Source organism: Vicugna pacos, chromosome 6 (genome assembly GCF_048564905.1).
Source record: "Vicugna pacos chromosome 6, VicPac4, whole genome shotgun sequence".
NCBI lineage: Eukaryota > Metazoa > Chordata > Mammalia > Artiodactyla > Camelidae > Vicugna > Vicugna pacos.
Window position 1 is genome coordinate 88,513,876 of NC_132992.1, and position 15,305 is coordinate 88,529,180.

At 38.8% G+C, this 15,305-nt stretch overlaps 1 protein-coding gene across 6 annotated transcripts in view; it reads left to right on the top strand.

The window, feature by feature from the left end:
- VRK1 (VRK serine/threonine kinase 1) overlaps window positions 1-15,305 on the top strand; it is an 80,167-nt gene that overhangs the window by 46,786 nt on the left and 18,076 nt on the right. For all 6 annotated transcript variants that reach the window (XM_006213898.3, XM_031679384.2, XM_072963677.1 and 3 more), the window contains 8 exons: window positions 1,481-1,550; window positions 2,493-2,580; window positions 7,326-7,434; window positions 7,551-7,643; window positions 9,648-9,780; window positions 10,592-10,712; window positions 11,010-11,068; window positions 14,717-14,895. In XM_006213898.3, the coding sequence (XP_006213960.1) occupies window positions 1,481-1,550; window positions 2,493-2,580; window positions 7,326-7,434; window positions 7,551-7,643; window positions 9,648-9,780; window positions 10,592-10,712; window positions 11,010-11,068; window positions 14,717-14,895 (852 nt within the window). The remainder of the gene's footprint in view (window positions 1-1,480; window positions 1,551-2,492; window positions 2,581-7,325; window positions 7,435-7,550; window positions 7,644-9,647; window positions 9,781-10,591; window positions 10,713-11,009; window positions 11,069-14,716; window positions 14,896-15,305) is intronic.

Consider the following 15,305-nt stretch of genomic DNA (forward strand, 5'->3'; position numbering starts at 1 on the left):
CTCTTCCGAGGATGGGCTGGAAAGTAAACTTACCTGTAACAAGTAAGGCAAGCTCATTTTCTGGTTACGTATGGTGCCTGTTTGCTGCTGAATATTTAACCAGCTACTGCCTCACTCTTTGTAGATTGCCTAATCATTATTCCTGTAAGTACTTTAACTGAAGACTCCTGTTTTTCTGAATTACAAGAAATCTGCAATATTAGAACTGTGTGTTTTGAGGGTTAAGTTTTATTTAAATCTTAAGGAGAAAAATTAGCTTCTATGACAGTGGGGTATCTTGAATGAAAAAAATGAACATATTTTTAAGTCTCTGTAAAAGGCATCTCTAGTAGCAGAAATCTACATATTATCACAAATTTTCTCTCAGATAAGGTAGTGGACCTCATCACTTCTAATGCTCGACTGACCCTTGAACTCCAGTTACACGGGTATTCTGTCCAAAATAGCTTTCCTCCCATACTGGCTAACAGAAGGGCAGCCCTAAAATCTGTTTAGGGATGTTAGCTTCTTCATTTGAAGTTTTCACTGCTTTTCACATTTTTTCGCAGATTCTTAATAAACAAGAAAATATCAATGCAAAATGTCAAACATTAAATAAACAGTAATCAATTTTAGTTTGACAAAATTTATTAAGTCCACAAAATTATAAGATTGTTTTTACTCTTCCAGATTTATTTAACAAGGCAAAACTCCCAACAGGCTGATATTTCTTGTGTGTCAAATACCTTTTTGTGAATATAAGCCTCTTTACAAATAATTTTAACTGCTAATTTCCCTTAAAATAGGAAATGAATGTAGTTCAGTAAAGTTGGTGGAAAACAGTTCTCATTGAGCCTCATTTTCCTCTTGACTCTAAATTATCACGTGGGAAGTAAATTGTAGGGCTCCTTAGTTTGAAAAACGTGGGAATCAGGACCAGAAAGGAAAAGATGAAGTTAAATGGACAGTACTTGCTCTCTCCGGAGTCCCAGAACACTTCTTTGTGGTAAGGTTGGGTTTCTGCCAGTTCTGATAAGCTAGATATAGCTGAAATGAGAAACAGGAAAGGAATGGGATTTTGCCACTGATTACTTAAATCAAGTATTGAAATTTTATTAAATTTGAGAAGTACATTGTAGCCCCTTGGGAAAACAGTAAACATGGTTGCTGATCTTGCTTAAGAGGAAGCTTAATAAAAGTGAGAATAAGTTTAACAATTTTCTTAAACTTCTGCCAAGACTGAGCTGCATATCTGATTCTGTATAGTTCATCACTTACAGAGGTGGAACTTGAGAGAAATATAAAACTTTTGGACTTTTCTGAGACTATATGAAACATTTTTGAAGAGTTTTACTTAATCTTAAATATAGTTTATAAAGTTAAATATCAAAATCATATTGTTTAGAAAGAAAAATTGACTTACTGTCTTTTTTGAAAGTTTATTGACAATAACTCAGTAATTTTAACTACTGCTAGTACTAATTAACTCTTATGTTTTGAGGAACCCAGTGACAATGGACCTCTTTTTACTGAACTAAAGTTCTACCAGCGAGCTGCCAAACCAGAACAAAGTAAGAAACACGTACACGTTTATGCTTTTAAAATGACCACTGTTTTTGTTTTGTTTAAGCCAAGACTGGAGCATTGGATCTTACATTATGACATTTTGTTATGTTTTACTTTATAGGTAAATTCCACTTAAATGAGAATTATATGTAAGAATTTTGATCTCTTAATAGATTGGTTATGATGAGATTTCACTTATATTGATATTAATCTAGTTAATAAATAATATATGATTTAGGAAATATTGTTAAAAATTGAGAATTTATTGAGTATGGCTCAAGGATCTCCAAGTCTTGTTGAGTATTTTTCTAAACTCTGGAGGACGCAGCCTGCAGGGCTGCAGTAACTGATGGACTAGAACAGACTACCAGGGAAGAGAACTGGGCCTCTTTAGCTGCCCTGGTCCTTTCTGTCCTCCGGTCCCCTCCCCTTGCCCCCTTCCCACCCCCTCTAAAGATCCAGGGAGTCTCCTGGGAGGATGGTCTCAGGCTTGGCAATCTCTCAAGAGAGCCTTCTGACTCTCCTAGAACTTGACTTTCTGGTTGAGGATTTTTAGATTGGGGTGCAAAGTAAGTCTTTCTGTGGAAGGAACTAAACATTCACAGAACTGGAGATACTAATTGCAGTTGCAGTACTGTGGTTTGATTTTTTTAAAATGACTTTTCCAAAAATATTTTCTTTTGCAGATTTTTCATATGTTTAGGGCAGGATAACAAAATTTTCTGAGTTAATAAAAATGTTTTGATTATAAAGTACTTTTCATTTACTGGGTATAATGTTCTGTTCGCTTCTTTTTTTTATGAATACAGGGGAAATCTTATTGCATGTATAAGTACATTCTGTTCTTAGTGATTTATTTATTTATTTACTTATTTTTCTTAATGATTTTTTGAAAACTACTTATGTATCACAGAATTGAAATCACAAGCATGTGTTCTAACTTGCAGTTCAGAAATGGATTCGTACCCACAAGCTGAAGTACCTGGGTGTTCCTAAGTATTGGGGGTCTGGTCTACATGATAAAAATGGAAAAAGGTAAAAATATGCAGATTTTGTTTTTCTTCTCCGTTTCTGAGCATTCACTGTTTAGTTTGTTCAGTCAGGTATCGGGCACTAAGCCACCTGTCTATGGTACTGCTTGGCCTTCACCTGGGCTACGTGGAACGTATTCACAGAGATGAACAAGGGGTTATCTCTCGTCTAGGAGACTTGACCCAAGTGGTAGCAGCTGCCTGGAACCCAGCTGACAAGTAGGAGCAAAGCCAAACATGCCTGTATTATTTTTTTCCCTTAAAAATGAATAAATAAACAGACAAAAATCTCCATGCTGTTTATGTAAAAGGAAGCCCTCAGGCTTCAATTTGGCATTTCACGTTAGATACATAATCTGCCCATCTGTATGGGGTTTCAGTCTAACTGGTGAGAAAAAGCAAACCTGTATGAAACAATCAGAGACCAGTTAAGTGCTGAACTGTGAGATTCTGACTCATACGTGTCTTAGGAGTTCAGAGTGGAGAGGATATTGCCGGCATAGTTGAGTTGGAGAAAACCTCCGGTGCTTTGATGCATAACTGGCACCAAAAATACTTGAGTTAATGGATGGAATGTCACAGTTATGTTGGTAGCTGAGAGCTGAGGAGTAGATTTAGCTGGAGCGGGGGCTGCGTTGGCTAGCGTGCTTTTAGCTGCAAGTAGAGGTGAAGCTGACTCAGCTCTCTTTAGTGGTCATCAGGAGCCCAGCGTCCTCACCCTGCCCTCTGGCCCTCTTCATCTTAGCTTTGCTGTTGGCTCTCCAGGGTGCGGTCCCAAGGTGACTGTCCGTCTCTGGGCTTCTCGTGCAGACACACCCAACAGCAGAAAAGGGGGCTGCTGCTTCTGAGTCTCAGCTTCCTGGCAGGGAAACCTTTCCCAGGGGTTTTGTGGCAGACTTTCCCTGGTTTTCTTGGTCAGGGTTTTGTCAGCTGATTCCTAAAGCAGCCACTGGCAGGGTCAAAGCGGTCACAGCGATGAGCGTGTGAGGCACTTGGGTAAGAGGATGGTGAGCTTGAGACAAATCGGCGCTGTCAACGAGGCGGAGAGGAGAGCAGAGGGGCCGTCGGGTGGCCGTGGTCGTTCACGGGGAGCCCTTACCCTGGAACCCAGGCGCCTCGTAGGGAGCACAGGGATCCCCTGGAATAACGAGGTGACATTTTGCTACGTGTGGTTCTGCTGAGACAAGTTTCTATAGTTTTTGTGAAATTTTCTGGAGAAACAGTGTGGAGCAAGGATTCTGGAGCCAGACACTTGATTTCAAATCTTTGTTTTGCCCCTTAAAATGTGTATGACTGGGTAAGTTACTCCTTTTTGCCTCAGTTTTTCATCTGTGAGATAGAGTAACACCTTCCCACATAAGAAGGGGTACTAAGTGTAAAGCTGTTGGAACACATGCAAGTGTTAGCTTTTACTCTCAAAGAGACCTTCGATCCCTTAGAAAGTCATTGTAGAGAAGTGGTAGCATCTCAAGGGGAGAGTGCCGTGAACGCCTGGGCGGAGTAGGCTTCTGGCCTGCTGGGTGGCCTCCTGGCCATCTTTCTTTAACAAGGGAAGGAGGCATGCATGCGGAAGAGAAGGAAGTAACTTGGAGAAAGAAAGAGGCTGAAGCAGATAATGAAGACCTGGAGGGAAGGGCTGTTGGGAGCCCGTGTGCAGGAGGTGACCGGGAGCCACTGCACGTTGTCCAGCTAAGGACAGCGACACGCGGGGTGAATGCGGCATTTGGGAATTGGTTTACATGGCGAGTTGGAGCCTCGCTGTGGGGAACTTGGGCAGGAAAATTCCTTACAGATGACTTGTTCAAAAGCAGATACATTTGTACCCTGGTATACAGTCGTGTTCCTAAGAAGTGGTACGTTATCAAAACCTGCGTTTTATAGAGATAATTGGAAGTGTGGCTGGGGCTAGGTCACTTTAGACTTGGAATAACCAAGTTTTTTTCCCCTCCTTCTAGAATTTCAGTACAAACTTTTCTTTTAAAAAAAAACAACAACAGCAAAAGTGTATCACAATGAAATCTAAACCTCACTGAACTTGAATGCGCTTGCCTTCGTCAGGGGTGGTCCTAGGCTAGTCTCTTTGTTTCCCATGTTTCCTCACCCGTCAGATGGGGGTAACAGTGCTTACTTTACGGAGTTATTGTGACGAGACGAGAACATGTGACTCATAAGCGGGATTTTCTGGCACATAGTATGTGCTCAGTAAATGTTAATTGAAATCATTATCGTTGTTATTATCAGATTTGCTTATTTATTTTTCTTTGGGATGATGACTTTAAAGTTGTCAACACTGTGATAGCACACTTTATACATTCTTATCACTGATTTTGTGATAAATCAAAGAGCCAATTAAACAGGGCTGTGAGCGTGGCTCCTGTGAAGTGATCAGGGCCTGGGAGATGGTGGGCCGGAAAGCTGATTGTGAACTGACAGGAGCGCTGCAGGACAGAACTCCCCCGTGTGGACCAGAGGATGCTGTGGAGTGCAGGGACTCGAGCCACATCTGACTCACCACAGCCCAGTGGTGGCTGTACCGCTCAGCCTGTTTCTTCTGTAACATTGAAATTGCTAGAATGAGCTCCTAAAAGGGAACACTAAGCACCTGTAAAGTATTCATTTACTTTTTAGGTTGAAGCTCTTAAAAATAATCATTTTAGTTCTTACGAAAGTAAAAAAATAGAAAGTAAGATTGTCTTTCCAGCTGCCAGACATCAGTACTTGGCCCTGTAACTCATGTGAAGTGATATGAATATAGTGTTGAGAACAGTGTTGGGCTCGTGGAAATGTTAGCTACTGTCATTATTAAATCATTTACACTGGTGTGTATATTCCCATTATTTGCATTGTTTTATTCAAGTCCCCAGGAAATTATACATCGATGGTTTTACTTTAGAAGAGTTATTTAAAAGTAGCTTTCTGTTTGGTTCTCAGCGGCAGAAATATCCTTGCAGAATATGGTAAAAACTTCTGTGCAAAATGTAGACTCACGCTTTAGTTGACGTGTGTAATTTAGAAATGGTGAGGTTAGAACAGTGGTGGCATGGTCTGTGAATAAAAACAAAGTACTTCATGTGATAGATTAACAGATCCCAGGTTGAATCAAGCAATTGTGTTTTTGCTCCGTTTCAGAGTGTCAGCAGAGGTTGTATTTTTGTTACTCATCTATTATTTTGTAATAATTACACACACATCACTTACTTGTAGAAACAAACATGTACATGTGAACTTGGTCTCATCCCTCAACCTTTCAAACCTGTTGTACAGGGGACTCAGGAGGTCAAAATTGCTGTTCCCTCTTTGTCATCGTAGAGGTCAGGACACCAAGGGTCTGACACGAATGAGTACATTTTGCCATGACTAATTACATGGCTTTGGACAAATCACTTTACCTCTACAGACATTAATTATTTTATTAAAAGATGTTTAGAAAGATGATCTCTAATTCTCTTCCAGTTCAAAAATAAGTAGAATCCTGAATTTTTAGTTTGGCGTGTTGTGTTTTAATGTTAGCTCTTCCTTCCCTGTTGAACTTGTTGTATTGTCTTTTTATCTTAGAAGCCTACACCCTATAAATTGGCTTTTGTGTCCTACTTAACATTTGTTTTGGTGTTTAATGTGATGGTCAAAAGCATGGATCCACCACTTCCTAGAGGACAAATTACTAATGATCAGTTTTCTTCTGCTGTAAAATGGGGCTGAAGGACCACCTACCTATAAGGGTGATGTGAGGTTTAAATACACTGGTACATCCAAGTGCTCAGGACAGTGCCGTGAACATACCAAGGCTTCAGTAAATGCCAGCTTTTGTTGTGATGATTGATCTTGTCCCTATTAGAAGATACTTCGATACATTTTGAATTTGGTCTTGGTTTTTATTGATTTATTGAGTGATTTAATCAGACAACTCAGAACCTAGAAAACTCTATAAAGATGAAAGTGGTCCTCAGAGCACGTGATGAGCCGTGTTACTGCAGCTGGGTGATGCCTTTCTGTACACACTGAAATGTGACATGGTTATTGAATCTTAGAATTTGGGTGCTGGAAAAGAGCTCTGAAAGCACGAGGCCCTACTCTCACATTTGACACCTGTGGAAATTGGGGCCCAAACAAGAAATACGACTTGACCAAGGTGACAGAGTCGGTTTGTGGCAAAACCAAAAATCTTCACATTTTTCCAGGACATCTATTCTTCCTCAAATCTTGGCTATTGAGTACTTAGTATGTACTTCTTTTACACCATTTGAGCCGTTTTATTGTATTTAGCTATTGTTACAGCATCTCTTGACAGTCTTGATTTTATCAGAATGTTAATAATACTGCTAAAATGTGCCTTAAAACAGAAGAACAGCCACAAGCAGGAAGCTAATATTCAGAAATAAAAATTAACTTTATGACAGAAATCAGTGCTGTCAGTCTTACTCAGAGGATTTTGTCTTCGCCGTGACTGGATCTGCTGTGTTCTCTCTGTGGGTGTTGTTGAATGTTGTCTCCTGTAACTTGCTGAGACCCGGAGGCCCCAAGATATAAGTCAGGACAGGAAAGCTCTTGCAACTTTTGAGATTTCTGGTTGGGAGAACTTGTTTCACATGTTTATCTTTCCTTCCTTCCTTCCTTTCCTTGTCTTTTCTTTCTGTCTACTTTCTTACTAAACATTGCCTTGAAAAAATTCCTTTGAAAGGAGAGTACTCATTGCAAAGTAGGTGCTCCTGAGGTGCAGTTTGTTCATTGACTTTTCTTGTTTGTCTTCAGTTACAGGTTTATGATAATGGATCGCTTTGGGAGTGACCTTCAGAAAATATATGAAGCAAATGCCAAAAGGTTTTCTCGGAAAACTGTCTTGCAGCTAAGCTTAAGAATTGTATGTGAGCTACATCCTTCTTTTTAATCCAGTAAAGGCTAGTTGTGTTGAAGCTCGGTCCTCTGCTGGTTGGTGTCAGGTACTGCATTAATTTATTCTATATGATGCTTTCATAGCTGGATATTCTGGAGTATATTCATGAGCATGAATACGTGCACGGAGATATCAAGGCCTCAAATCTTCTTCTCAGCTACAAGAATCCTGACCAGGTAGCTTTATACCTTTAATTTCTACCATTTAAAACCTGTTGTTTGAAAACAAATATGGTTGCTATGAACTTCTGAACCCATGCAGAAGTTTTACTTTTTGAAGTAGATATGGTAATAATAATATTTCTTCTTGACACTTTTATCTAGTTAACATTCTACATTTTTGAAGCGATTTGTTGGCACTTTATCAAGTTGGCTATTTTGCCCTAAATAATATTCAGAAGAAGTACTTGTGATACAAAATGGATTTCAAATAGCTATTTGGGGGTGGAAACTTAAAATTATATAGTGCACCAGTGAATTATGTTTGCCTGTCTGCTTTGTCATTTTTAAAAAATTTCCTTTGTTCAAGAAATCCATCAAATGTTAAGTGTTCTGTTACTTGTAAAATTTGGTCTTTAACATGTTGATTATTCAAATCAATTGGTTTACAGAAATATCTTAGCTGTCTAAGTTTGTATACCCATAGTGTTTGGAATTCAAATGAGCATTTTTTAAGTTTATTACATTTTCTTTATAATTTTTACTTCTTAAGGAAAGGAGAAAAGCTAATGTTACTGTACTTTTGTTTGGGTCAGTTTAGTTGGAGTAGAGGGATTTATAATTTTCTTGAAGCTGATGCCATGATGTTGCTAAAGGTAGGGTTTCGGAGACACTCACAGTTGGGTCACGGTACTTAATCCCTTTCACGTGTGCTCTTATTTGATCTTGTATAAGAAAGGAATATTTTAGCATTTTAAGTGTGTTTATGTTGAATGCCATACTTTATTTTTCTTTTTCTGAAGGATTCCATTAATTAATTGAAGTAGACTGGACTTGTATAATATAATAAAAATACGACTTATTTCCATTTGTAGTTGAGTAAAACATGCTGCCTTTTGTTTAGATGGAAATATGTTTGCAGCTCTGTTACCCTTTGGGCACATGTTTCAGGTGGGGTTATTCTTCTAGTGTTAGATGTGTGGTCTCGACCCATCCCCTAGTTCTAGTCCAGTTCTCTCCTGTGACCAGATGCGTGCATGTGTGAGACCGTTACTGGGAGTTAGAGATGCAGTGTGTGGTTCTGGATTAGAGGAGAGCCACATTTACTAGCTTTGCACGCTAGTCAGATACACACCCACATACCTGCAGATATGTGTATATGTTATATCAGAATTTAGTTTTTAATTATGAAGACTTGACGTTAATATGTATAATATTTAAAGGTAGATAAGAGCCTCATCTAAACATTCTTCAGATTATTATTATAATCTATGAAATGTTTTTATGGAATGAATTGATATTTGATTATTTTGTAAGTGTAGGAGGAGAGGAATAACTAATACAGCATGTGTCAGCTGAGTTAGCTGTCCTACACCCAGTGTGTGGCAGCTGTAGTGCAACAGGTATTAATGGTTTACTCTGTGCTCAGTTTTGTTCTGGGTGCTGTAAGAAATAGTGTAAGATTATAATCTTTTAGATTAGGAGTTTGGGATTAATAGACACACACTACTATATACAAAACAGATAAACAAGGACCTACTGCAGAGCACAGGGAACTATACTCAGTTTCTTGTAATGAGCTGTAATGGAAAAGAATCTGAAAAGAAAATATATATGTGTGTGTATGTTTAACCGAATCACTTTGCTGTACACCTGAAACTAACATTGTAAATCAACTACACTTCAGTAAAAAATAAGAATTAAAAAAAGATTTATAATCCTTGCTCAAGTTGAAGAGACAAGATTATTTACAAGTGTAACACATGCTTGTCTAAAAAAATCCAGTTGGTGTTATCTGCACTATAGCTACATGGTCATTTAATGTTTTTCTTTAAATAAAAAGTCTTTCAGAATTGAATATTTGCTGCTGTTTGCGTACTGGATCTAACTTGTCTGGGGCACTGTAGCACGTCCTTGTAGATGAGTGTACCCTCGAATGACAGTATTTTGTTTCTGGGCTTTAAAGGAGTATATATGCCATCATCTTGGCTTTAATTTGTCTTGGTGCTTGGACGTTTTTAGGTGTACTTGGTAGATTATGGCCTTGCTTATCGGTACTGCCCAGAAGGGATTCACAAAGAATACAAAGAAGACCCCAAAAGATGTCACGATGGCACGATTGAATTCACCAGCATCGACGCGCACAATGGTGTGGGTACGTCAGTGGCACCTGAGCAAGAAGTACCCTGCTAACGTTCCCAGCTAGACTCCTGCACGGTTCTTCATTCTGCACCATAGATAAGTAGATAAATCAGTCAGAACTGAAGAGGCAAGGCAGGGTGGGGGGAGAAGGGAGTGCTAAGCTCCTGCAGTTGTGCAGCAGGGCCACCTGTGTGCGTGCGTGTGTGTGTGTGTGTGTGTGTGTGTCCGTGTCCCGTTTCCTCCCACCCTTCAAAGATCGCCGGGGTTTCAGGCGTGAAGGCGGGTCAGTCAGCTACAGTGAGGACTTCTGCTTTTACTCAGCTGGAACGTTGGATCTTTTCCTCCTTAAAAGTCTTCACGTTTCTTATGCAGCTACAGCTTGGTAACCGATAAACTGTGATTTATCACTTATCAAGTTGGCCTGTTTCTTCAGCAGTCATTTCTTTTCTGTGCCCAACACTGGAGGAGCTAAACCCCCCAGTTCTCTGGGCCTCTTAATAGCTTGTAGCACTTTTACTGTCTTCACATTTTCCAAGGACAGTATGAAATGTGTCATTGTTTTATAACTTACTTCCTAGACTGATACTCTCGGTTTGAAAATTTAAAGTTTACCAGTTGGGTTTTAAAGTAAATTATTGATTGGAGGTAAATTATTTTTGTATACTGCCCCAGATAACAGTGCTTTTTAAAAAACTGAGTCAAGATTTTATGATGAGGACCAAGACTGTAGAGTTGACTCTTTTCCCTTATTGTTTTAGATACACCTGAGGTTCTGCCGCAGACACTGTGTCAGTGTGCTTAATCTGCTCCTTTTGTGTTCGTAGCCCCCTCAAGACGTGGTGATTTGGAAATCCTTGGCTATTGCATGATCCAGTGGCTTAGTGGCCATCTTCCTTGGGAGGATAATTTGAAAGATCCTAACTATGTTAGAGATTCCAAAATTAGGTAAAGGAAAACTTTTAATAAATTATTTTGGGTAAAATCATGATAAGACAAATGTATTTAGTCAGAACTTCGTGACAGGAACTATAGTTATAACTGATACTTATGAAGAAATAAGGAAGTACTTATGGAACAGTAAAATTCCTTAGTCTTTTGCTTATCTTATTTTAGAAGAATGTCCATAAGCATGTTTAGGGTGTAGCACAATGCTGCTTAATGTGCTATTTACTGGTATTAAATATTAATAACTCTTCATGGCATCAAGCTTCAAACAATGACTCATTCTTTAATTTTTAACAGATACAGAGAAAACATTGCAGGTTTGATGGACAAATGTTTTCCCGAGAAAAACAAGCCAGGTAGGAAAAGACTTCTTAACTGTTTGTAGGGATTTTGTTTTCTTAGAGAAAGAGAAGTCATGAGGTGCCTGGACTATCCCTTAATATAAGAGTGTAGGTTTTGTTAAGTGTAGTCATTGCACTGGGGCCGGCTCTCGTGACAGAGCGCGTCCCTTCCACAGGTGGGCCTCACTGTTATTAGTGCTTTCAGTAAAGAAATCAAATTTCATTCGTTAACTCAACTTTTTTTTTTTCTTTTTACCTTTTTTCGTTGTGTGCCGAGGACTGTTCCAGGCACTAGGGAGCCCCTAGTGAACAAAACAAGCAAGAGTCCCTGTCCTCGTGAAGCTGGGGCGCTAGTAGGGAAAAGTAACAGTAAACTAATGAGTGAATGGCCTCGCTGAGGAGGCGACACCTGAGTGGTTGTAGGAAGGAGACAGGGAGGGACATGTGGACAGCTGGGGAAGAGCGTCTCTAGGCAGAAGGAGCGGAAGTGCTGGGGTGTTTGAGGAATGCCTTCCCTTAGGCTGTCACAAGGGCTTTGGCTTTTACTTTGAGTGAGACCTTAAGGTTTAGATGAAGAGAGGCATGAATTGTCTGTTAAGAGAAATCTTTCCAGCTTCTGTTTTAAAGATAGACAGACAGCTAAGGAAGCAAGGCGGGGTGTAAGCAGGAGCCAGTCAGGAGGCTATTGCAAGAATCCAAGCAAAAATGCAGCAGTGGAGGTAGTGAGGAGTGGTCCGTTTGGGTATATTTAGAAGTCTTGTCAAGCCTTTGCTCTGTTGTCTCCGTTTTAAGGAGGTCTACCCTGACCTTATGCCATTTAAAATTGCAGCCTACCAACCACCTCAAGAAATGGGATGTTATAGGTTTCTCAGAATCCAGCCCCCACCCCTCCCACCACCCCCAGTGCCTCATGCCAGTCACGAGCCTCTCCTTCTGGTCTGATGAATCACTAGCCTAACTTCCAACACCAAGGCTTTGTTTTTGAACTATATAGAAATGGAATCAGGTGAACAACATACATCACTTCAGGAGCGCAGGGATTTTTAATGTTCTGGTTCTGTTAGGGTCCCTTTTCTTTCAGTATTGCGTTTGTGACATTCATTCCCACTGTTGCATTTTTGGACGTTTTAATTTATTTTCTAACTATTGAGGAGTAATTGACAAATGCAACTGTCCATTGTGACGATTGGATGTGCAGGCAGAGCCCTGCTGTTGTGCTTTGCTTTTTTGTGCTTCATAGTTATTTATTTATTTATTTATTTATTTATTTACAAATTGAAGGTTTGTGGCAACCTTGTGTTGAGCAAGTCCATATTGCTGCCATTTTCCCAGCAGCAGTTGCTCACTCCATGCTCTGTGTCACGTTTTGGTAATTCTCACATTATTTCACACCTTTCATTGTATTTGGTTTGCTGATCTGTGATCAGTTTGCTTTGATGTTACTATTGCCTAAAGGTTATGACTCACTGAAAACTCAGACAATGGTTGGCATCTTTTTAGCAATAAAGTATTTTTTAATTAAGGTACGTACATTTTTTTAGACATAATGCTATTACACACTTAATAAACTATGGTATAACTTTTATATGCACTAGGAAGCCAAGAAATTCATGTGACTTTATTGTGATATTTGCTTTATTGTCAGTCTGGAACTGAACCCACAGTCTCTCCGAGGTCTGCCTGAACCTATACAGTGTAGAATGATTACTAAGATCAAGACAATCCAACACATCTATCACCTCGAATAGTTAAGAGGGTTAACAGTGGCCTTTCTTGGAAGGACCATTCTTTCCTTGTGATGCCACCTTTGTCTTAAATCAGGTGTGCATCTGTTTCTGGAGTCTTCTCTTTCATTTGTTCTGTTTGTCTGTTCTTGAGCCACACTGTCTTAATTACCATAGTAATAAGTAATTCATCTTAAATCCTGATATCTGGTAGTTCAAGTCCTGTAGCCCTGTTTCTGCTTTAAACCTGACTTTGCTATTTTGCTTGACCCTTTGTATATCTGTGTATATTTTAAAGTCACGTTGTCAGTTCTACACACATCCCCTTCTTCTCCAGTTTGCTGGAATTTTGAGTGAGACTGCACTGACTCTGGACTAATGGGGAGCACTGACATCTTTATACTGTTAATACTTTACATCTTCCATTTAATTTGGGCTCACTTAATTTCTCTCACCTGTATCTTAGAGTTTTAATCTGGAAAAAAATCTTTCCCATCTTTCGTTATACTTGTTGCTATGTATTTGATGCTTTTTAATGCTATTATAAGTGATATATTTTTGTTAAATTTTATTTTTCCAGTTGCTTTTGGCTAGGATATAGAAGTAGAATAAAATTTTAAATAGTTATCTTATATCCTGTGACCTTGTTAAATTTACCTATTGGTTCTAGAAGTTTTTTATAGATTCCTTAGGATTTTCTGTATACACTGTCCTATTTGTGAATAAACTGTTTCACATCTTCCAATCTACTCTTTATGCCTTCTGATTCTTTTCTTGCCTCACTGTACTGGCTAAAAACGTACATGACTTTTGTGCTGAATGGAAGTTGTGCAAGAGGACTTCCTTGCCATCTTCCTCTCTCAGAGAGAAAATTTTCAGTATTTTGCCTTATTTGGTGATGTTTGCTTTAGGTTTTCTATAGATTCCCCTTTAATAGTTGAAACAGGGGATTTTTTTGTTCTTTTTCCTCGTGTACCTGAATATTTAGAATCATGCCTAGTGTGTAGAGGGTGCTCAATGAATATGTGAATGAATGACTATGTATGTACGTATGTGTGTATGTAGCACTGAAGATTTCCTGATTTATTGGGTGTGGGAAGAGAGAATTCTCGGCTTGAGGATATGAAAGGATGGAAGTTTCAGAGAAGGGCAAAGTGCAGGGGGAGCAGGTTTTAGGGGTTGGTCAGGAGTTCGGATTTGCACTTGTTGGGATTTGAGAAGACGGAGAGCAGGTGTATGAGTCAGTGGATATACACGTCTGGAGGTCAGTGGAAAGGCTAGGCTGGGGATAGACATGCATGAGCCATTAGCCTAAAGTGGATTTTTAGATGGATGTTGAGAATTGTTGGTCTTAACTAGGAAGATTTCTTTTTATGCATTTGTTTCTGCCTCAGTGTACAGTAAACCCTTTATTATTCAGAAGTCGATTTTTCTCTTTTATAGGAAATCGAGGCCATGCTTCTCTTTTTTTTTAACCTGTTTTTCATATGTTTTATTTCTCATTTGCACAAAGAATGCAGCTGTCTTCTATAGAATTAGTGGCTTCCATGGCAAAAAAAATACTGGCTATGATATTTATTGTACTTAAGCACCTTTTGCTTCATAATCTTTATTTTAGGTCCTTTTTTAAAAAAGCTTTGAAGCTACAGCAGTTATTTTTGTATATATTTAAATTTTAGGCACATCTTCTATCTTACTGTCTCTCACAATTAAAAAATGTTTTTCACATTGTATCTCAAAATCCTTTTTTTATTTGACTTACCTGATAATTCCTGAATTCAAAAGCATACTTTCCATTGAAGAAGTGATTGAAAAAAAATGTTTAACAAGATAATACATTTGCTTTCTAATTTTACTGTTAAAAATCTATTATTTTCTTAGAAGAGACAAGTATGTGGTATATATGACAAAAATTTACAAAATAATTATGTTCTTTTAGATGAAATTGCTAAATACATGGAAACAGTGAAATTACTGGACTATGCTGAAAAACCTCTTTATCAGAAGTTACGAGATATTCTTTTGCAAGGACTAAAAGCTGTAGGAAGTAAGGACGATGGCAAACTGGACCTCAGTGTTGTGGAGAATGGAGGTTTGAAAACAAAAACAAAAGCAAAGGTGAGTTTTGCTGTTGAGTTTTCCTTTGGGCTTCCTGTGACTGTGACTGCAGCAAATACTAATTTTAGGCAAGTAAATCAGTAGCTCAATAAAGAGAAAGATAACAGATTGCTTCACCATCAAGTGTTTATCACTGTTATGTAAGTGCAAACTGTTTATGATACGGAAAAACATGTAGAGGGTTGTAGAAAAATGTCCAGTAGTGAATTAGGAAATTCGTACGGAGATTCTAACCTGGGCTACTAGTACCTGGCCAAGGGATGTGGACGGGGCACTCAGCTCGTAGTCTGTGTGTTCTTTTCTCCCAGCTCACCCCTTAGAGGTGATTTTGTCTTTCACTTTTTCCTTGTTTGTTGGTGTGGTCCAAGTATTTATCTTTTTAGAATTGGTATTTGAAAAATTCCATTTGA